Source organism: Cotesia typhae, unplaced genomic scaffold (assembly GCF_013202065.1).
Source record: "Cotesia typhae breed Kobodo isofemale line unplaced genomic scaffold, CoteBio_Ctyphae contig_20, whole genome shotgun sequence".
Taxonomy (NCBI): Eukaryota; Metazoa; Arthropoda; class Insecta; order Hymenoptera; family Braconidae; genus Cotesia; species Cotesia typhae.
This window is the reverse complement of record NW_027423725.1, coordinates 2291146-2315003: the sequence shown is the minus strand read 5'-3', so window position 1 is coordinate 2315003 and position 23858 is coordinate 2291146. Positions and strand designations below refer to the sequence as shown.

The 23858-nt window shown below is 30.4% G+C and overlaps 4 protein-coding genes across 5 annotated transcripts in view; 2 read left to right on the top strand and 2 right to left on the bottom strand.

Moving 5' to 3' along the window:
* Positions 1–23858, bottom strand: part of Mdy (diacylglycerol O-acyltransferase) — a 155194-nt gene that overhangs the window by 89578 nt on the left and 41758 nt on the right. The window lies entirely within an intron of this gene.
* On the bottom strand, positions 9641–11225 carry LOC141538180 (uncharacterized). The gene is made up of 2 exons (XM_074259540.1): positions 11115–11225; positions 9641–10572 (listed from the first exon to the last, which is right to left on the bottom strand). The coding sequence occupies exons 1-2, from the start codon at positions 11168–11170 to the stop codon at positions 9678–9680; spliced, it is 951 nt and encodes a 316-aa protein (XP_074115641.1). The 5' UTR covers positions 11171–11225; the 3' UTR covers positions 9641–9677.
* On the top strand, positions 12721–15229 carry LOC141538178 (uncharacterized). Its single transcript, XM_074259537.1, has 2 exons — positions 12721–12878; positions 13186–15229. The coding sequence occupies exons 1-2, from the start codon at positions 12853–12855 to the stop codon at positions 14990–14992; spliced, it is 1833 nt and encodes a 610-aa protein (XP_074115638.1). The 5' UTR covers positions 12721–12852; the 3' UTR covers positions 14993–15229.
* LOC141538182 (uncharacterized) lies at positions 20939–23123 on the top strand. The gene is made up of 3 exons (XM_074259542.1): positions 20939–22018; positions 22195–22778; positions 22965–23123. The coding sequence occupies exons 1-2, from the start codon at positions 21835–21837 to the stop codon at positions 22665–22667; spliced, it is 657 nt and encodes a 218-aa protein (XP_074115643.1). The 5' UTR covers positions 20939–21834; the 3' UTR covers positions 22668–22778; positions 22965–23123.

Genomic DNA, 23858 nt, shown 5'->3' with positions numbered 1-23858 from the left:
GAGATGCATTCTATCACTGCAAGCTTGACGACGCACCAGTATTAAGAAAAAGCCGCATTAAAACGAAACTTGAATTGTTCTAGGGTGATCACCGGCTTAAGATTCATCGAGAAAGATAACATTATCCACATGCAAATCATGGAAGGCCAGTTGTTTATGGATGGACGAGGCCACTTGAATCGGTGGAAGCCTTTGGAGAAGTTTGGTTTTTATCAGAATACGGGGATGTACTACATCGAAAACGGAATAGATACGATGACACCGTTATCGGTGGGAGTTGATTACGGACATCCAGAGACAATGAACTTAGACTACGTGGTTGCGCCAACAAGTTATGTCATCACTGGCGTAAGATTCAGAGTTTTTGAAGATTCTATCGAACTCCAGATTCGAGTCACGCCGTTTGATTCCGTCCACAGAAAACTTTCAGATATCCATCAAACACGTTGGGTAGCTTCTCAATCTTTAAGGTAAATTTTTTTTCTACTGCATGCCTTAAGCGTAAAGCGCTGAGGTATGAATTATCGTCTGGAAATACAAACTCGTTGATTGCAGCTTTTAACTCGTTTGTGGATTAATTATATAGGTTACGTAGTAAGAAAATGCACACCAAGATAAAGATAAAACATCAATCAATAAATTTGATAAATTAAATTATATAATTAACAATTTTGAATTAAAAAAATAATTTGTCCTAAATTAATTAATTTAGAAATCCACATAAGAAGTATAGATTCATATAGTGAATTTATATAAGTGGAATAAACATAGACCGTATAAGAACGTGACTTAGGCTAGTGAGTAGCGTAGAAGACTGTCAACCACGAGATACCGGGTTCTAGTCCATCAGACGCGATCAGTTTTTTCATTAGATAGAAATTACAAAATCCTTTTTCCAGAATTAATTTCAACGAATAATTAATCAATAGCAATTACTTCATAATTATTTTCAATTTTTTAAATAAACTAGAATTCAAATTTGCGCGCGCAAGCGCGCGCCTTACTATAGCGTTTGCATATATTTTCATGCTCATGATATATTCGACCAATCACGTTACGAATAGTTTGATGCCACATACATTTCATCTCAATTTTATTATGGGATTTTTTTTGCCTGATTAATACGGAAATCTATCTAGAATCCTACCCTGGATTCTTATATGGAAAACCATATGGGAATTTATCCGAAAACGCCATGTAGGAATCCAGGCTGCTTTCCCATATAGATTTCTTTTGATAGGATTTTTCGTTTTGATTTAAGACAATGAAACTCTTTGAAATGATTTTTTTAAATCGAGAATTTTTTTCTTGAACCGTTAATTTTTTTTGTGTAAAATTTATATGCGTATGCATTCCCATAATTTAGAATTGATCTTTTGCAACGCATGAGGGCATTCAACTTGCAAGATAATTCTAATTCGCGGGAAAATTTGAATAAAAGTAAAAAATACGAAAATTCCAATGAATGTCAACTCTTTCGAATCAATTTATGAAAGAATTTTTTATTGCTTCTAGTTTTGCTTCTGATTTAATTTAAAATAACTGGAAAATTGAATATATTCAAATTTTTAATAGAAAGTTGTGTATTTGAGCGTTGATTTGAATAATTTGGATATTATATAAGCGCTTAAGGCACACACAGTTAAATTTACCAAATTATTTACTATTCTGATTTTTCTGAACTAAGTAACACTCTATCCTGATTTCAGAGAACGAAAATTCGTCAAATTTGGTTTCTCTGACTTTCAAAAAGATCTTGAACAATCAACAGTTTCTTTTATTGATGGCCGAGCTGTGAAATCGGGTAATTTTGCACCGATTAGAAGCATTGGAATTCGACATCGTCGAAATGGAGGTCACTCTGGACGTCTTGGTTTTCAGATATTTTCTGTCTAACTAATGACAATCATAAATCCTGCAGACTACAAAAGGTATCGGTATAATTCCACCATGAGCCCATCTAAGAAGACATTAAAGCGAGCCAGTATCTCTTTCACAACTGAGCTTTTCATGCTCTAAAGAGCTGCAATAATTCTATTGAAAGCATTGATATCAATAAAAATACCATCGGATTCAACAACATTCCCTATTGCTTTTTCTTTTCCTTTCTTCACGCCGTCAACGAATCAACAGAATTGTTCCCAGTGGATTCAATTTATTTTACGCATAAGAATTCACCAGGCGGTATGTATTCGAAAACCACAAACATACATTTGGTTGTGTATTTACATATATATATATCCATTTGTATGTAGAAACTGTAAGCGAAATTCTTGGTTAACCAAATTCACTTCAGAACACTGAACAATCGGTATCTCGGGACTTTCAATCATTCCGCGAGTATTGATTATGAATATTTTATTTTATTTGATAATCCTGAAATATTAATAACTTTTATTCATAAGACTATGGACGAATTACATGCATTTTTCATTATTTTAATGCTTTTACGGGAATTTATGCGGATCGTTATTTTAAATAAATATTGTCTGTTTATTTCTAGAGTTTTTATTCATTCATTAGACAATTTTAGATTGCATATTGTATAAGGTTCAATAAGAGCTCATATCGATGAGAATAATCCGGCGTTACTAAAAAAAAGATTTATGAAATTTGAATTGAATTTTTTTGAAAATAAATTATTCTACCGAGTTATTAAGTAAAAAAGAGAAGAAAAATTATCCTTTTCCTCATAGACTGATATGAAAATTAACTTGATTCAAGAAAAAAAAATTAGGAAAACGGTTGACTGTGAAGGCTATCCTGCAACTTCCCGCTACTTTCGTAATTAAGCGCTCAAAATTGCGCTTATTACGTTTTTGAACTCGAAGAGCTCAAAAATATAATTTTCATATAATTTTGAGCTCTCCGAGCTCAAAAGTCTGATTAAAGTTTAATAAAACACTATTTGTTTAATTTTCAAACCGCAATAACTTTTGAATGAATGAACCGATTTTCACGCGGTTGGCGGCATTCGACGCAGTTTTTCAAATTCTATGATACATTTTTAAACACAAATTGATAAGACTGAAAGTTTCAGTGTAATTCGAAAAAAAAAACGTTTAAAAGTTATTTCAAAAAAACCACATTTGAAAAAAATTTTTTTTATAGTTTTTTTGAAATTTCTCAAAATCTACTGGTCCGAATCGATCCAAAGTATATTCAATACCTAAGTTCAGGCAAGCCCTTTCGAATGGCACGAACCGCGATTTAATCGGTCAAGCCGTTCAAAAGTTATGAGAGGTTTTCGAAAAACGGGGTGAAAACAATAACTTCCCGATTTTTGAAAATTTTCAATTTTCTTAGCGGGAAATTAAAAACTTGTATCAATACATTAAATATGTTAGCAGCTAGAGTGTTTACAAGCAGGCTACACACGAAAAGACTAATTGACTTCTATTGTAATTTCTTTTTCAGTCATATTTTTTAGGAATAAGTGAGATTAAATTTTTTTTGGACCATTAGATATATTTACACATCGTAATTTATTAATATTCATACGTTTTAATTGTCCTAGAAGAGTAATGTAAATATAACAGCAGCGATTTAAATGATAAAAATTGGTTGACCTTGATAAGTCGAAATCAATGCATACTCATAAACTCTTCGCGTTCTAAATCACGTAAAACATTGTCATTTCTAGCAACTTTTATATTGAAAAGTTTGCAAGATAAAAAAGGTTTTTTGAAAAACTAAATCGGCAACCAGTGACGCGAGGTGCTGTTACTGTATATAAATACATTGAGCTCCATATGTACATAATATATTCTAAAGAAGTTTCCAACCATAGGGAACAGTTTCTCATTTTAGCACATTCGTTTTTCAAATACATACCGAAGAATAGCCGGTAGCTCTCCCATGTGCAATTGTCACGTCGCTTTATACAGTTACGAAAAAGTTTTCTTCAAGCAATTTCACAACACTTTACACTTGCTTCTATGAATATTACATTTAACTTATCGATTTCTCGGATAGATAAACTATTTTTAATATAAAATATTCAAAAACAAATCAGTAAGTACAAATCACTCATGACTAACAACAATTTGTATTGTCTAATTGATAAAATTATCTAGTTAGAATAACATCTATTTGTTGTCAACAAAATTATTTCGTTATCATTACACAGTTGATTTTGCTGTCAAAATAAAATCAATTTGTTGCCATATTAAAATTAATACCGTAATGTATGATTTTTAATCTTCATTTATTTTATTTATTTCATTTATAACAAACACTGAATCCAATAGAAGAGCTAATATCAGGGTTCCTTAATTATAATTATCGTCATAGTATAGAACGATAAGAAATACAATACTTTAGCAGAAATACTTTCTATCTGAAAATAGAGTTAATCTTTTCATAGAGAGAAGCACACAGAATGTTAAGTTCACCTGGTGAAAAGATCTGGTTCCACTCTATTGAAACTAATTCTTTAATGAAACGATCAGTATTAAGCTTGTTAAAATTAACATCGTATTTTATTTTTGTATTATTTAATTTGAGTGTGATAATAAGGACAGGATGATGATTATCAAGGTCAAATTTCGGTAACTATTTTTATTACCCTCATTAAAAAATAGAATTAGAAAGAATTCAATATGATTTGATTTTTAATCATTTTGAATACTTTCTAATCCTTCAAATCCTTTTAAATACTATCTCTTATGGGCATTTAATATGTGAGATCATTTTTAATTCTTTTTTTCAATAAGGTTACTTGTTATGTCTTCTTAGTTCACGGAATCAAGATATTTTGCATACTACTGTCACTGTTCAAAAATTGATTTAGTGCAATAGAAACGGAAAAAAAAACATCAAAATAGATTATAAAATTTTCCTGTCCGTCACGTATGAAACTCTGAAAGCACTGTAACTTGCGAAAAAATGCATTAATTGAGTTAAATTTTTTTTCTTTCAAATTCTTTAAAAGAATTGTAGGTCACTGAATGCGAATGGCTAGGTAATTCAGTGTTGTTTATGTAAAATTAATAAAATAAAACAAATAACAACAGACTGTATATCTATATATATATTGTGTACATTTATCCTATTAGAGGCGCTTCCACATCATCGTGCTATTTTAGCTGTTTTATATACATTTCTTTCACATTCTTTATTTTATTAATATTTGATAATTAAATAAAAATTGTGAGTCATGCATTTTCGGATTTTCCAAAATTTTTTGATTTAATATGACATCATTGTTGTCGAAACTATTTAAAAAAAAAATTGAAAGATTATAATAAACTAGCTGATGCCCGCCCGCTCCGCTGGGCACTTTGTAGAATTGTAGTTTTAGATCTAGACTTGAAATTCAATTGAAGTATTATTTTGACTTGCACAGGTTCCACATTCCATCGAATCGGAAGTAGAATTTATTGAAATCCGTATTGAGATGACCTCTACATGACAAATAAAAGATCCTTACCAAATTTTCAGCTTTTTGAAGCTATATTTTGAAAATTAAGATTTTGTATTGTTAACACCCACCCCCGCGATCTTTATTGGAGGTGATTCGGTGTAAAATCCGTTTTTAGATCATTTTTGTATCACATGTAAACGACTTCTATTAAATTTGGAGTCTATAGGAGCTATAGCTTGGAAATTAAAAATTTTCATTGTTAATACCTACTCCCGCAACCCTCTGTAGGGTGAGATATCGTAAAATTCATTGATAGATTATTTCTACATCTCTTACAGAAGATTCCTACCAAATTTGAACTCGATAGGAGCTATAGTTTGAAGACGGGAATTTTTCATTGTTAACGTCCCCGCAACCCCTTGTGGATGGAATTTCGTAAAATCCGTTCTTAGCTGACCTCTACTCGGCGAAAGGAATATTCCTGCCAAATTTCAAGTCTCTAGGTCTTATAGTTCCAGAGATATCGTGATGAATGACTGTATCTATAGAAAGTCTCCTATATATATAGATTATTCTTTTAATTTTCATACATAGCTGTAACTAAGGCACTATATATGCTCATACCACACTGTTTTCTTCGAGAATCTTAGTAAAAAAGGGGTCAAAAGTCGAAAAAGCACTAACAGATTGTTTGTTTTCTACATTTATAAATTAAATAAATATTGCTCGACATGATTTAAGTTGTAGGCGTAATTCGCTACTTACGTCAAAAGTAAAACTCCTGGCGAGCGAAATATACTATTACGCTAGTTTCTCGCAAGAAAATCGTTTGTTGGTACTTTCTGGCACAGTATCCAACTGGCAAGGAAATGTAATCACTGCTGTGAGTTACTGTGCGTATACAACTACCATCTTGGCAAAAGCCACCCACAATTATTATGTTTTTTTTTTTACTATCAACTATTGTATCTAATTATTTACCTAATTATCTTTTTATTTTTTTACAGTAATTCGCAGATTAAAGATGCGTAAACAGTGAAAATTCTATCAAAAATAAAATTACCTTTAGGAGGCGTGCATTTTTAAACTAAAAATTTTTTTAATATTACGGTGCCATAGTAACATAATTTCTTTGCCGAAAATAGTTTTAGAATGCTGAGAAGTTTTTCTCCAGAGTTTCCATTGGAATTATAATTTACAATTTTTTTATTACTCTAATAATTGAAAAATTCTGGACATGGTTCATCCTGCAGGCTACACCTGGAACTTCCTGTTATTTTTAAGTTTAAAATGCTCAAAAACTTTTTTATTGCAAAGTTTGTAGCTCTTCAAGCTCCAAATACAGCTACGGGCTTGAAAACATAGTTACGGTCTTGGAAAAATGTTTTTTTGGAAATTTAGGTAACAAAATGATTAAATACACCGGCATACAAAAAAAAAGTTGTCTGTACTTTTGACTGGGCCCACTAACGGACATGTGTTTCGATCCGCTGAATCCGAATTTAAAAAAAGAAAAAAAATTACGAAAAACTGCAGTCACAGCGATGAAAAAATTTTTGTAGACCCGGATCGAGTATGATTTCTATGTATTTCAATTTACTGAATCTGAATCTGAACGATAATTAGCTAGTTGAGTCGTCAAAATTTGAAAAAATAGCAAAAAAACCCCCAAAAATCATGAAAAATCGATATTATCGAGACGAAAAAATTTTTTGAATTCAGATTGAGTATGATTTTTATGAATTTTGTACCACTGAATCCAAATCTGAAATCGTGTCCTATTAACGTTTTCAAAATTAAAAAAAAAAAAAACCGTTGAGGTTAGCCGAGTGGTCTACGACGCATGGTCTATAGAGCACTCGGACTGGCTCACCAGCCAGGCGTGGGTTCGAATCCCAAGTTGGTCTTAGAAACCATCTTGGTTGATATTCGACCCTTGCCGCGTAGATTAAGATTTTCACAACCCAAAAGTCCCCAACGTACCACTCCCGACAGTTAAAATCGGCGATATGACGACAGCAGTTAAAACCAACTCTAAATAACAATTTAATAAAAAAAAAAAAAAAAAAATCTCAATAAACCAAAAAAATCGGGAAAATTGCAGTTACAAATATGAAAAAAAAATCTATTGAATACAATTGTTAATTACTTGAGTGCAGTTTCATGAAATGTGATCTTAGAATTGAGAAATTGACAAAATCTTAAAATCTTTGATATTAAATTGAGATGAAATGTATGTGGCATCAATTTATTCGTGATGTGATTGGTCGAATATAATATCATAAGCATGAAAATATATGCAACCTCTATAGTTAGGCGCGCTCTTGCGCGCGCAAATTCAAATTCTAGTCTGTAAAAAATAGCATGTAAGGAGAAGGTACGAAACCATATTTTTAAATTTCCGATTGTCGTTTGGTTGTAGCGAATTTTTTAATTGAAATCGTTTTCACCAATTCGCCTACTGAAATAATGTCAAAACTATTTTGTTGTTATAAGACATAAATTATTTATTATTACTTAGACTTTGTTTTCATAATATGTGATTTCTCCCAACAAAATTTGTTTTTCGTGAAGAGGATTTAAAAACTATAGTATAAACCATTTTTTCAATGCAAACACTATTAAACATAAAAAAGAAATACTTATGAATTTAAGATAAGATTTACCGGTATTAATTGCATACAATAATTCAACTATATCTAAGTTACTTCAGCCTCCGTAAACCATATCCGCTACAACATCATATATCTCCATAATAATTAACTGCTTAGGCCGATTTACATTACTAATTAAACCGAAACTTATCTAACACATTCGTAACTTTCCGAACGTGTAAAGATTATACGTATATCTGTGTCGTCGCTCAACTACTCAAGTACTTATACAATACATAGTATATAGTTGGATAATATATTTTAGAATAAATGTTACTTTAATTTATTTTAAAGCGACGCGATAAGTTCTCAAATTATAAATCAATTTTCTCAGTCGATTCCTCTAAAGTTTTATAATTCAATTCATGATAAGTTAGAATTAATCCAGACTATCAATTTACGGCATAATTTCAAAGTTCAGTGATTGAAAATCGTTCATATTTTATTAGATTCTATCCATAAGAAAATCGATCTGTCAGTTTCGTCATATCGGTTTAGAAAAAAGACGATATTCAATTAATAAAATGATAGTTTTTAGTTAAAGTGACAAAGTTTTCCCAACTTTTGATAGCAAAAAAACGATAACTTTCAAAATATAAATTTGTTAAACTTTATTTTTTTATTATATTATTACGACTTCTCTTTGTTTTGTTGCAATTTGATTTTTTTTACCTAGACTTATTCTAAAATATTTCACTTGTTAGAAGAAATGTGTAATATTTATATAAGAATATATGATTTTATTACAACTTAATACAGGCAATACGTGATTTTTAAGAATTTAAAAAATCGGGAAGTTATTGGTTTCACCCTTATTTTGGAAAAATGAGTTCTCATCAGATCTTCACGTTTTAAAATCCTAGGAAGCTACGCTGACTATTCCGATCATGACGTGTGCATGTGTGTATGTGTGTATCTAATATTTAAAAATTGATTATTACTACGAATCAACTTTGCAATTCCATTGGAATTAGTCGCATTGAAAATCGATAAAAAGCATAAAAATGAAGTAAACTGTACCTTATTTAAAAAAAAAGAAAAATAAATTGAGCCCATATTATTAATTTTCAAGTCTTTAGGAAGGTTCTAACGAAATCTCTCATGGAAAATGAAAATTTGAACTCAATTTAATATTTAATCTCCTTAACGATTTCTGTCAAACCAATGGACCGATTTTGATATTCTAGGAGTAGATCGATGTGGTTTTTCACAGTTAAGCGCTGATTAGTTTTTGGAATTGATCAATATAGCCGCTTGAAAGTAGTATTTCAAAAAAACAATTTTTTGAAAATTTTATTTTTGCGATTTCTTAAAATCTACTGGATCAAATCGTTTCAAATTTTATTGAAAATTTTTAAAAGTTACGAGAGGGTAAAATACAAACACACACACACACACACACACACACGCGCGCGCGCGCGCGCGCGCGGATAGTGTCATCTTCAGGAAAATGGTCGGAATTGCTTTTTCGGACTTCAAAATATGGAGATCTGATGAAAACTCGATTTTCAAGAATCGGAGTGAAACCAACAACTTCCCAATTTTTGAAAATTTTTAATTTTCTCAGCGAGAAGTTAAAAAAAAAATGTTATTACAATTAATATCAGTTTTTATTGAAAAATACGTTTCTTAAAATTTTATTACAATACAAAAAAAAATTATTCATCACAATAAAAAGCATTAATGAACACTTTCACGTCGTCATTCTCGAGAAAGTCGATGATATCTAATACAACTTCATATGGTAAAGGTAAACAGTTCTTTAACTGAGGAATTTTCTTAACATCTTCCATTAGTTTGTTTCTTTTTTCAGCTCTTTCAATCTCCTTTACAAGTAAGTCAACTAAATAAGACCGATTTTCGTTACTAATTAGTGATTTTACAGCTTCAACAAGTTTTTCATCCTTAATCATAGCTTTCACTAATCTCTTGTCGAAAGCTCTCATTAAAACTTCATACAATGTCGTGTTTTTATCATCATAATAAATAATGTGATTTTTCAAATATCCATGAATAAATTTCTTTTTGTAATTATCGACAAATTCTTTCAAGCTAGACTCAGTCGCAATTAACTGATCCATCCTCTTCTTTTCTTCTGGAGGCACATATAATCCAAAAGTGCGTCTGTTGACTAAATCCGTTAAAACCAGTTCATCACATTGTTGTATGTCTTTCTCCAATTGAATGAGTGAAAAATCATTTGGGTAATCGTACAACGCTTGAAGATAACCTTTTTGATCGTCAGGCTGACGTATTGCAATACTTAAAGCTTTAGATCCTTTAAGAGAAGTACAATGAGGTAGTAATTGTTTTAATATCGGATAATAAGCTCTGTAAGCCGCCATATTGAACAACAGTGTATCTGGATCTCCATGAATGGTCGCGTCAATATCAGCACCAGCTTCAATTAGCTTCTTCACAACTTTACCCTTGTTCTCTGTGTTCACCAGTCCTCCTTCATCAAATCGAAAGGTTCCGTAGTTCCTTTTGTCCAACACATAATGAAATGCATGCCAGCCAGCTTTGTCACGAGCATTTAGTAACTCCGAATTACTAGCCGTCATTTTATCGACATTTAAAATTGTAGTAAAATTGTCATAAAATTGAAGTATTACGAAAATTTTCAAAAGTATACGTAAAATTGACGACAAATTACTTAAATGCACTATTTTAAAATTTCTGGTTATTTCTAAGATGTCCCAAAATTGTCTCAAATTGTGTCACGTTTGGATGTCCCAAGCTTGGCACATTTTTGGGACAATTTTTTATTACACGGGTCAGTAATATTTTTTTTAATCATTCTTAACTGCTGTAAAGAGAGATAAAAAAAGCAAATAGAGTAACTTTTCGATTTATTCTAACTGTTCAAAGATCATTTTCCAAATTTATCAATGAATTCACTTTTTCGAAAATAATTTCAAGTTAAAATTGAATGCATCTCGAATTTTAAGTTTTTAGTTTATTTTGGGAAAAATTACTTTCTTTCAATTAATTTACCTATTTTAAAAACTCAAAATTTTGGGTTTTTTCTTTAAATTTTCAATTTTTTGAGGAATATTAAAACTTACACAATATAAAATATCTTCAAAGCTTACCTAAAAAAATTGCAATTTATTTTTTTCAACCTATCATTTTTCCAAATAATTCTCATCTAATTTGGGGTTAAGCATGTTTAATCTTAGTACCACACTTTGGCATTCCAGGAACCGTAATATCATTCAAAGTATACTATGTGACTATGTGAAGAGAGACGCAGTACTAGCGTGTAATCGAGAATTTCCAGGATAGGGGGAACATATAACCTCAACAGCACCCACTTCCAGTTAAGTCTCAAGCACATCTACACTCTTTTCGGTTAGCGAAATTTCACGGTACGTCGAGTCCATTCTCGTTTCAAGTCGCAGTTAGGAGCAAGAGTGTCGTTTATTTTTGATATTTTTTTTTTTTTTTTCGTCTTAGTCTATCTCGAGATTTTTTTTTTTTTTTCTACATACTTTTACTGAAGTTCATTATTTTTGCACATTTAAAAATTAATGTTTCAATTTCAGGTTGATTTAGATTAAAAAGATGTTGATTGTTGTATTATTTATAATCTATGGAGTAAAATTTATTGAGAGCAGAAGTGAACAGGAATTAAGGACAATGTTAATCGATCATTTAATTTAATTGAAAAAAAAAATTGCCATCATCAAAAATAACATCGATATTCCTAGATAAATTTTTTATATCACTCGATGAATTTCAGAAGTTTGCAATTTTTTAAGTGAAATAAATCTGAATTAATTTTTTCAAGTTGTCAATCTTTTTTATTTTATGGAAATTTATTGAAAAAAATTTAAATACAATTTTTAACATCTCGCTGACAGTATTTCTAGTTTAATCTCAAAAAATCAATTTTTTCTTAGATCTCACCATTTTCAGGTCCTTAAAGGCTTTTCTGACTTTTTATTTATGTTTATAATTTTGGTTTGAGAGATTTTTTTTCTTCTTCTGGTATTAGTAACGTAATATACAGTACAGGAAAAAATTAAGGGATCAAAAACAAGTTCCCAATTTTTGGGCAATTTTCAACAGGCCGTAACTTCGAGAGAAATTTTCGTACAGAAAATAAAAAAAAAAGAAAATTGTAGCTCTAAGTGTCTAGTTTTTGGATTAGAACTTTAAAATTTAAGCAATTTCTAGAACAACAACCTGGAAAAAAATTTTTTTTCTCATTTTAAAAAATTATGAACTTTTCAGAGCAAAAAACGTGATCCTTTAATTTTTTCAAAAATTCGATCAAGTGAAACAAAAAAACGGCTGGCTGGATTAATTAGGCTCTTTATAAAGTTTTTGTGAACATAATGAACTGTAAAAGGCACACTTATTAGTGGTTTCTTCAATATTTTCAATCCAGCGCTTGATTTTCCAAAAAACCACTAAAAGCCCTTTTTTTAATGCGTTTTTTGTTACAAGAGAGTTTAGTCTGAATTATTATAAATAAAAAGTAAATTTTTGCACGGGTAATTAAAAACTGGGCTACGTGAATGGGCCATAAAATTTGATGGTTGAAGTAACTGATTATATTTATATTTGAAACATGAAAATCTCATAAAATATTTATACAAACTATGATAAAATATTGCTACTTTTGTCTCAAAATGATTCAGCTTTCCATGTTATGGTTTTTGCACGAAAATCTAATAAAATATTAATCGTAAGCAGATGTTATAATTTTAAGTTAACATTGAAGATTATCTAAGCTACAAGAATATTCATCAGTCAATTCTAAGAGAGAGAGGGAGAGACTAAAAAGTGGTAGAAAGAAATTTTCAACTGAAATTCTAAAATAAAATGAAGTTCAAAATTTGGATTATTTTGTAAGTATAATTCGTGATTGTAGTTTTTATCAGTACAAAATAAAGAAGAATGAAAGTTCAAGTCAATAGAATAATTAATAATAAAGTTGTGCACTTTGATCAGGCTTATCTGATTACTGTGCTAAATCGAAGCACAGGCAAATGCGGGTATAGTTTTCAGTAAAAATGTAAGTCGGCTACAGCCGTCACTGGAGGGCGGAGGGGCGGGGGGGGGGGCAAAACTTGTAAACGAATTGCAAATAGACAAATGGACGAAATATATTTTATTAATTAAAGATAAAAATTTTTTGACAAATCGTCTTTCCAGATTGTTTGCAACATCAGGACATGGATTTTTGAGAAATAGAATAGCAAAACTTCATAGTTGGATATCCGGTAGTGATCAAGGTCCCGCAGATGTAAGCGTTGAAGAACATCAAAGAAAAACATGGGAAACACAACAATCTGCATCCTCAAATCATAGATCATACGGGAATTCCAACAAAGAAAATTTTGAACAGCCTGGAGTAGTACACCATGAAAGTTTCAATGAGCCTCATTCGGAAGTCTATGGTGCTGATTCTGGAGGTATTTTAAATTTGGGACTGAGTGTTAACGCCGACATGAATTTGAATTCTTACGGAAAAATTTCCAAAGTTATTCAATCCGGAACAAATTTAAGGAATAAATTGCAGGAAAAGAAACTTAAAGTACTTGATTTTATTCAGAAAAAGATACAGATGATTTCATCAGAAAGAAGCAAAGAAGCTGAAACAAAGTCACAACGCGATATTTGGTCCCAAGATGAGGGGAGTTACCGAAAAAGCGCCTATGGTGAAGCTGTAAGTGTAGGACAGGATTTAAACAATCAAGAATCAGCATCCTATTCGAAGTATGACAGTTTACAAGATATCCGCGATTCTAATAAGCATGAAGGATTTCAAATCAAACATAAAAAATATTCCGATTCAGACTCTAAATATTACGGATATGATTCAAAATCAACAAGCTTTGATGAAGATAGCAGTTCTGAAGAATTCGATGGACAATATCAAAGTCAAGACCAAGAATTGTCCAATTCAGATACCGATCAATATCAAGAACACGAAACAGGTCTATCATTCGGCTTAAACGATCAAAATTATGACGGATTTAACTCTGATAATGAATACGGAAGATATCCTAGTGGAAATCGACAATTAGTCAGCTCATATGCTAGCGGGCATCAAGGATATGGATCAGAAGTGCAATCCAACGGAGAACAAGGTCATTCTGATGGAAAAACGATAGAGCAACTGCTTTATGAACTTAATCAGAATCAGTATAATAATAATAATGATCAGATCCATGAGCAATTTCTACAAAATGATTACAGCCAATCTCAATCATCAGAAGAGCCTGAATGGTCGGAACAATGGCAAGACAATGATTTTGTTGACCATACTGTCAAAGTGAACACCAATTTACAAAATTTAAAACACTCAATATCTAATTATCAGGAGCTAGAAAATTATAGTCAGTTCAATTCACAAACACATGGATACAATGTTACGAATGATAAAAATGAAGTAGTTCAAACTCAAGAATATGAAAACGGTCAAATGGGGTCTGAAAGCGAAAATGGTGCAAAATCGAATTTTGTTTATCAACCGATGCATTCAGGAGTATCAGAGTCCTTAAATCATAAATTAACTATAAATTCTGCACAGTATGACACGGACAGTGATTCGATGGACTACCAATATGAAGATCTAGACTCAGGATTCAATAATCAACAAGTCGAATATCAGCAACAGGATGATGATAATCCGATCGAGCTTTATGAAGGATCATCAAAATATTTCGGTCATCCGACAAAAGAAAGTTTTGGAGAAGTTGAAACTTCACACGGCATAGAAGAATCTGAAGAATACGGTCCATTTACAGCTGGAGAACATAAATCAAGCTATGGATACAAAGCTCATAGTTCCGAAACAGGGTATGGAAATCATAATCATTCTGAAGGAGTCACGAAATATGAACAGCAGGGAACCGTTGATAGTTATCAGATACCGCTTACATCAGATCATTACAGTCAATCAAAAGTATCCTCAAAGCATAGTACATTGAGTGAATCTGGGAATGGTCATTTGTGATGCATCCTTTGGGCGTTATAACAGATAAAGTGTCTTCGTTAAAAATCTTAAAAGAGGAGTTACCGTTAATATGGGAGTTTCATTCAATCACACTGTTACTAAACACGAATAATAACTTATCATTGTCGAAGGTGTTGAACTTGCAGATTATTTGTAGTAACGACAAAAATTCGTTGTGAATATATTATTGTAATCACAATATTCATCAATACTTCCAAAATATATTGCTTGACTGAATATTTTTAGATTTACAATTTTTTTTTATCAATTATGATTAGTCTAAATAAGCCGTTAAGTGAAAAAATTTTCTAATATGGTCTGATAGGTTAATGTATCCTATTTAATTGAAAATCGTCCACCCCGCACTTGCTTCGCAAATATGTTACAGTGTTATGTCAGAAAATTTTTCCACATGTTATCTTGAACCAAACTAATCAAAAACAAAAACATAACTAATCAAAAACATAACCACGAAAGATGATTTTGAGAGTTATTCATGTGATTCTCAGATTTACTACTGGAAGTTCTGTTTTTGTGGGCTTGACATGCCGCAAACTTGATAACCGCTTTGAATTCTCATGCTGCTCCTACTCGGCGCTGCCACTATCTCTACAGCAGAAATACCTTCGGGCTATTTAATTTCAGAAAGCTAGTGTCCAAAATGAGTTCTTAGCAATATTGCAGCTCTATATGAATTCAAAATTCACTACACCCTGTTATTTCTATCAAAAGTTATATTATAAGAAAACGACGAGAAAATAGATACCCCTTAAAATGGGATTTGTTTCTAAATATTTTATTACATGCTTCCGACACTTGACTATGCAAATATATCCTTCCTTTCCAAGGATACTGTATTATTTAGGTCGACGGAGAAATTATCGAGAGAACTTGTTTTCAACAATGATCTTTCCACCCCGAACCAATTGTAAGTTTCTATATAAATATAGACAACCTAAAATAAATATGTTAACATGAGAATAACAAATCATATGATATGATGACAATGTCTAAGAAATAGTAAATAATGTATGTACTATAGCAACAAAACAGTTTTGTTATTGTAGCAGAATCCATAAATTAATTTAATAAAATATTTTAGTTGAACGAACAAATGTTGTTGAAATAACTAAATAAGGGTGTGTTTCATTTTTAGGGAATATATTGTTTTTTCTATCTTACCGGAAAATGTGATAATTTATAAATGAAAAAAAAAAAAAAAAATTGCTGCCGAAAAAAAGTTCCAAGTTAATTAGAAGCTTCTCACATTGAAAAATTCGATTTCCCATACAAATAACACAGGGAAAATTTTTTTTGTCATATCAACCGCGAAAGTTGGATTATCGAGCAACATACAGAGGGCACAAAGAATACGATTTCTGGCATTCTATAGTTTAGTTAATTTACCTCGCACTAGTATCGAAAAGTAACTTCTCTTTCTCTATCTGTCTCTACATTTCTGCACGACTACTAAAATACGCTATAGGTGAGTCGAATTATCTTTTAATTTAAAAAAAAAGGGTGCGTGTACTTATGTACACGTGTAAGAAGTTATACTTCTTTGGCATAATAATTTTAATAGTTTTTTAATACTTTTAACATTTAAAAAAAAATAGTTTTTGATTGTATGCAAATAATTAATTACAATAAAATAATCCAAGACTGGAAAAGGAGTTATTATAGTCAATAAAGTTCAGTTTACATTTGAAAAATTAAATAAATAAATATTTATTATTATTCTCTTACATTAAGTGTAACATAAATTCTATTATTATTCGAATGTTGTTTTTAAATTATGTTTATTATTATTAATTATTAATTATTTTATTATATTATTCACTCAATTTAATAATAAATATTAAAAATTAATATTTAAATTTGATGTTCAATTTTAATTTTTTATCACAAATTTTTCACTTAATGTTTTATTAAATTTATTTCTTTTTTTTTTTTTTAAATATTAAATAATTAATAATAAATATTTAACGTTAATAATTTAATAATATTTAGTATGAATTATATTAAATAATAATTTTGTCATTTATATTACTAAATAATACATACAGATAGAGTTAATCTAAATTGTATTGGAGCACTTAGGAAGGTTGATGAGCACAGTTTTTCACAAATATTTTCTAATATTAATTAGTATTGATTTAAATATTTAATTCAAATCACTTCTGATTATAACACGTGTTTTAAATGTAGAAACTCAAAGCATGTGGATAAATAATATAAATATAAATACACAGTGAACACAAGCGGCGTGCGTGCCAACATGCGCCACTAATAGAGGTTCTATTTCTGTTTTGTTGGTAGCATTTTTTCCTCAACTTAATGAGCGATTTAGTGGGCAACTTCATTTCTGTTAATTTTGTGTCACGGTGTGCGCGCGCATCGTAAAATTTCACTCTCATCAATTTTTCATAACGCGCCTAAAGAAGTATAACTTCAAAAACGTCCGCTGGGTGGAATAAAAATCGCAAAAAAAATCTTAGCCACAGTCGAATCTTGTAAACGACTTCAACACATACATACATTTCATCCGTTACTGTTTAATCTCGTGTAACATAAGTAGGGGAGAAGGGGGTCAATTGAACCTAAAAAAGTTGAATAATTTTTTACTATTCAAATTAAAACTAAATAATAATTTTTTTTTTCTTGAAATAGTAGTTTATTATGTCTACTATCATTATCAATACATGAATTAGTCAATAAACAATGTGAATTTTTAAAAATTATTAATTTATCCAAACGCGTCGAATGGTTCAATTGACCCCAACTCGGGGGCAATTGAACCACTGCTTGGGGTCAATTGAACCAATAATATTTAAAATTCAAATCCGAATTTTTAATAAATAATATATTAATTGTTACTTGCTAATATTACTGTTGCACTGTTTTAATACACAAATATTATATTAAATAAATTAAAAATCAATTTAAAAATAATTTTCATTATAAATTCAGTTCATCAAATTGTTAGGTTATTTCCCTGAGTTTTTTCACATAGAGTCAAGATGCTCGCGCATGTCCCATGCTTCTCCGTATGGTTCAATCGTCCCCGGGACTGCTGGTTCAATTGACCCCATATAATTTTATAACAATTAATAGTAAATAATAAATAAATAAACTATTATATCACTATAAAAAAAGTTGAGGATTATAAAGTGTAGGTATGTACAACGACTACAATTCAAACTTTATCAATTACTTCAAAAATTGAAACATTATTAAACAATTTGTCACCAGCTGAAAAAAAAGTTTACATGCCTAAAAATAAAATCTCAATTTTTCAAAATTTATTAATCGCAATGATTTCAAATTTTGATCATATCCGAGTTTAACATATAATCTAATTCTAAGAGCATGAAGCGTTTTTTCAATTTTTTCGATCTTTAATTCAAATGGTTCAATTGACCCACTACTCCCCTTATGTGCCTTTAAATAAAATAAAGAGTAAATAAATATCTTTGACTTTTCTCTTAAATCCAACTTTCATAATTGATATGACAAAAAATCTTGTTCGATATGTTATGCTCAAAGATAGAGATCCTGATAAACTTGAAGAGAAGGCACACGTTTGAGGCTATGGATACATTCTCATCAAGACCTCGTACTATTTCCGGACTCGGTACGCTCGTCTGGATAAATAACTCGGTCATCATAGAAATGCGCCCATAGTCTCAAACTCGTGACGTAACTTCAAGGCGTCAAAATTCCTACCTTTGCGCATCAGTACCTTAGCGTCCCACAATTACAATACAGTCCGGTAATTTTTCTCGTTAATTTAAGGGTAAATTTTGAAGAAAATTTCTTTCCGTGTAAGGATAGCCTGTAGGATGAATCATATCCAGGATTTTTTGATTGTTACAATAACAAAAAAAATGAAAGTCATAACTTCAACAACAACTTTGAGGAAAAGCTTCTTAGAATTTTACAACTATTTTTAGCAATAAGATCGATTATTTACTCCAACAAAATTAGTAAAGTAACGGTCGCAAAATTGTTTCTGTTTGTAAATAAAAACTAATTACTGACATAGTCAAGCATTACTGTTCACCCTTTAATTACTGTAACGTTGCTGTAAGCATTAGCTTACTTTACCATTCAGTTTCTAATCAATGCAGTTTATCAAAAGTGGTGAGGTGAATAGCAAAATTTGAAGGATCATCCAATTTACTTCTTCCATGAAATTCATCCTCGTAAACTTCGATCGGCAGCTCATCAATTACTCTCGAGTATTCTGTGGCTATTCACTAGCTATTAACTGAATCTCTAGTTGTGATGAATACTTATGAAAAACTAAAAAAAATTAGAAAGAATGTCAATTATTCTCTGTGAACGTAACCTGCTTGTAAACACTCTAACCACCATAATATTTGATATATTGACACCATTTTTTTTTTATTTGCTTCAGAATGACTTCGAGTAGAAGTGTATAGGAAATCGTTGGGTAATTCGATGTCTTTTAATTATAATAAATAAAAAACTAATTTTTTTTTTGCTTTTGTGGCGATGTAAAGTAGTTTAGTCTCAGGCCGCTTACGGGCGCTATGAATCATCTGATTTATAAGTTTAGCGCATGCGCCTCATTGTTATCATTTGAGTGACCAGCTGCGGAAAATTTGAACTTGAAATTACGTCTCTACTTGTTCAATCTTTCATATAAAACATTCGTTTTAGACCACATTTTTTTTTACCTTTTTTTTCGTTACAATTTTTTTCTATTTAACTTAATAGGTCAGCAATACAATTTTTTTATTTTTTTTTTTTAATTAATTGAATGACCTGGACCTTTTTAATTTTCGTCATAAAAATTCCAATTCTCTCAACGAAATCTAAAAAAATTACTTCTTTTCTGCTTCTGTCGTTACTTAAATATATTTTCCGCCTGAGCTTCCGACTGAAAAAAAAAATTTAATGTTCTTCTCGTTTCATAATAATACATTTTAACATCTATACATCAAGTCGACATCTTTGAGATATTTTTTCTCAACTTTCTTTTTACTCTTTCTTTGATATACATTCAGATATATATGTACAAAAAGAAAAAAAAAAGATACGTTGACTGTAAAAGAGACTTTATTTCAGTTTCGTACAGAGGTAAGAAAGGAGACTTTAAGACTAAATAAGTAAGGGTGTTTCTAAGTGCATGTGAGCGTACCCGAGTCGTTTGGAATACGCTGAGAGGTCGAGTTGGGTTCTTGTGCTTCTGAGGATGCACTTATATAATTTTCCGAGTATATAGACCAGGACTTTTGAACTTTTATACGTAAAGGATGGTATTGATTTGTGAGCATCAAATTTTTGTTCTGTGCTGCATATTACCAGAAATACTTTTTTTTATTTTTTATTCTGCATCGGTGTATTTATTCAATTCGTTAGTTAATTTTTCAATATATATTATAAAAATAAATGTGAACATCTATATAAATACGAATGCTTGAATTTTTCTAATTAAATCCATCGGAAACAGTGCGACAATTATAGAATATTTGTTAGCGCCAAAATTTATATATATATATATATATATATATATATATATATATATATATATATATATATATATTAGGGTGATTCAAAAAAAAAGAATATTTTTTTTTCGTTTGGTACTCTGAAAAATAGGTTCCTAGACACCTCTAAGAAAGCCTCTCCAAGCATGAGTTCTTAATTGTAACGGGAAGGTCCTCCTTCTTACAGTTTTCTATTTTTCTTATTATCAGATAGAAAAATTTATATCTCGCTTCCAACTACTTGAAAAAATATCTTGTTCCTTAGATTTTGTAGGAAATTGAATGCTCTACAAAAAGGTCTCTTACGATTTTTTCGTAAACCCAACCGTTTAAAAGATATTAACGGTTAAAGTTTGATTATTTTTGGGAAAATTTTTTATTTCTTATGAATTTTATAACTCAATGAAAAAAATCATTATGAATGATGAAACTCATAGTTTTGTAGGAAATTTACTGCTCTATAAAAATGGTCTCTTATGATTTTTCGATCAAGTTGAGCGTTTACGAGATATTCATCGTCAAACATCAATGCATATCAATTTTTCTAGTTTTTGATCAATAATTCGAAAAATTTCAATTTATTCTGTGAGTTTCAAGGAAATTTAGACAAATTTGAGTTTTTATTATAAAAGCAACTCCTATAGATGTTTTCTGTTCAAAAATTCATTTGAAAGTTTTTATTCTAATAATATTTTTTTTAAATTCTATCTTTAATAATTTAAAATCTTAATCGCGTTGTCATTTATTATTATGAAATTTGTTCAGTGCGTATTTTTAAATTGTTTTTCACAAAATATACATAAAATTTTCGTTCGAGGGGATTTTTGTTTTGAATTCCATTTCTTCTTCTGTTTGTCTTCTGAAACTAACGCCATCTATGTTTTTCACTCTCAACTATCTTCAGTATCTACCCATTTAATACCGTATTTTCAGTGTTCCTAAAACTGATCATCTTGAATACGTAATAAAATAATTCCTTTTAAATAAGTCTTATAATCATCACATAAATTTATTTATCATCAATTAACCTACAATGAATAAAGAAATACGTTTTATCGGAATACCTCTACAAAGAATTTCGGAACGTAAGTTACCAAAAGTGAAAGAGGTTATGCGTGTGTTTTTCTACCAACTTAAAATTTTAAAGTATTCAATCAAACAAAGTGCTAAAAATTCAGTTGACCAAGTTATTGAACTGTGGAGAAAAAATCAGATTCCAACTAGTGGAGCTCCTAATGCAGTCAAAAATTTCTTCGCTATCACAGTCAATGGTTAAAATTACAAAAAAATTTCGATAAAAAGAATTCAGCGCAAAACCAAAAGGAAATGAAATTTCAGACTGATCTTGAACAATTATTCGACATTGTGAGCGAAAAATCCTTAAAAGTGCTTGATGATAATATTAGAAAGTTGTATTTGGATCAAAAATTCGGTACCCATAAAGAGATTCTTTCTAATAATGTACCTGTATCAAACTTAACCACAACTATGATGGGAATAGATGAGAGTAGTAAGTATCTGAGATATTTAATTATTATAAAGTCAGGTAGTAGTGTAACTTTTCATAGATGACTAGATGACATTTGACTAGACAATTTTTGGAGTCCTTTCTTAATTATTTGTCATCAAAATGAATAAATTCTATACATTTTCTTCGTTTAATTTATAAAACAGATCTTATTCCAGACTTAGATCAACCGTCTACCAGTCATGCGATTGTTCCAAGTGAAAAATCAGAGTCGTTCTCTACGTATACATTAAGTGGAGTTACAAATTTTGGATCTGATTCAGAGTATGAACCTCCAATTCCGACAAAACGAGCAAAACTTGATGTCTTAACTCCTGAAGTCATTTTTGGACTCGACCGAGCTAATGTCAGCAGTAGAAATGCGATGTTTATTATTGCTCTTGTTTTACTAGCAGTAGGTATTAAAATTGAAGATACAACGCTCAGTTATAGTTCAATTCAACGAGCTCGTATGCTTCAAAGAGAAGACATTGCTAAAGGACTTAATGACAACTTTAAGACACACGATAAATACGTTGTGCATTGGGACGGAAAAATGCTGAATGACCTTGTTGGATCAAAATCTGTGGAACGGCTACCAGTTATTTTAACTGCATTTGGTACCGAACAATTACTTGGGGTTCCAAAATGAATTCTGGGACGGCAGACAATCAAACATCAGCCATTTTATCGACATTGAGTTAATGGGGTATTACTAATTATGTTAAGGCGATGTGTTTTGACACGACGGCAGTTAATACAGGTAACTTATCAATGATAATTTAATCTAAAAATATTTAATTATTAACGTTCTAGTTTAATTTTTATTGCTTACTGAATTTCACTTTTGAAATTATTGAGAATTATTTACTCATTTGGATTTTAAATATAATCTACAATTTGTTGAAAATATTAAATTTAACGATAGTTATCTATTTTCTTTATACAGGAATTCATAACGGTACATGTAAGGCAATTGAAAAGACTTTGGGAAGAGAGTTAATCTAGTTACCATGTCGTCACCACATTTTTGAGATCATATTGAGAAGTGCATTTGAAGTATATTGGCCTGTGTCATCTGGGCCAAACGTACCAATGTTCGGAAGATTTAAAAATCATGGGATGAAATAAATAAAACTAATTATAAATCTGGAATTGAAGATACTGTTGTTGCTGATATCATTTTGGATAAAAAAATGAAATATCTAGTTTAATTGCACAATCCTTACAGGTATGATTTAACTGCGATTTTAAGAAAAAAATTTTCTTGTTTCTGACAAATTTTTAATTGTTTTTGATAGTTACTACAACCCCGAGATGACTATAAAGAATTGTTGGAATTGTCGTTGATTTTCCTTGGAGAAATGCCTCAAGAAGAAATTTTTTCAAACGTCCTGGTGCAATTCATCATGCTAGGTGGATGGCGAAGGCAATTTACAGTTTAAAAATGTTTCTATTCAGAAATGAATTTAAACTTTCTAATAAAGAATTGGACGGTCTTCGGCAAATTTGTATATTTATAGTTACACTGTATTTAAAAGCTTGGTTTTCATCAACTTCTGCAACAACTGCTGCTAATCATGACTTGCAGTTTTTGAAAAATTTATTCGAGTACAAAAATATCAATTCATTGATTTCTTCAGCAACTTGTGACAAAATGATTTTGCATTTATGGTATTTAAGTGATGAACTTGCCATTTTATCATTATTTGACGATACCGTTTCATTGGAAGTAAAAAAATATTGTTGGAGCTGTTAATACTCGTAACGGTACAGATTCTAAAGCTAAAAATTTATAATTGATAAAAACGATTTGAATTCATTAACGCAAAAAGTCTGAGTG

Coding starts and splice junctions, on each gene's coding strand:
- LOC141538180 (XM_074259540.1), bottom strand. CDS start 11,170: ATGAGAATTATTTGGAAAAATGATAGGTTGAAAAAAATAAATTGCAAT. Junction 10,573..11,114: donor ATAAATTGCAATTTTTTTAG/GTAAGCTTTGAA, acceptor AATGACGGCTAG/TAATTCGGAGTTACTAAATG.
- LOC141538178 (XM_074259537.1), top strand. CDS start 12,853: ATGAAGTTCAAAATTTGGATTATTTT. Junction 12,879..13,185: donor TTCAAAATTTGGATTATTTT/GTAAGTATAATT, acceptor TCGTCTTTCCAG/ATTGTTTGCAACATCAGGAC.
- LOC141538182 (XM_074259542.1), top strand. CDS start 21,835: ATGAAATTTCAGACTGATCTTGAACAATTATTCGACATTGTGAGCGAA. Junction 22,019..22,194: donor GATGGGAATAGATGAGAGTA/GTAAGTATCTGA, acceptor ATCTTATTCCAG/ACTTAGATCAACCGTCTACC.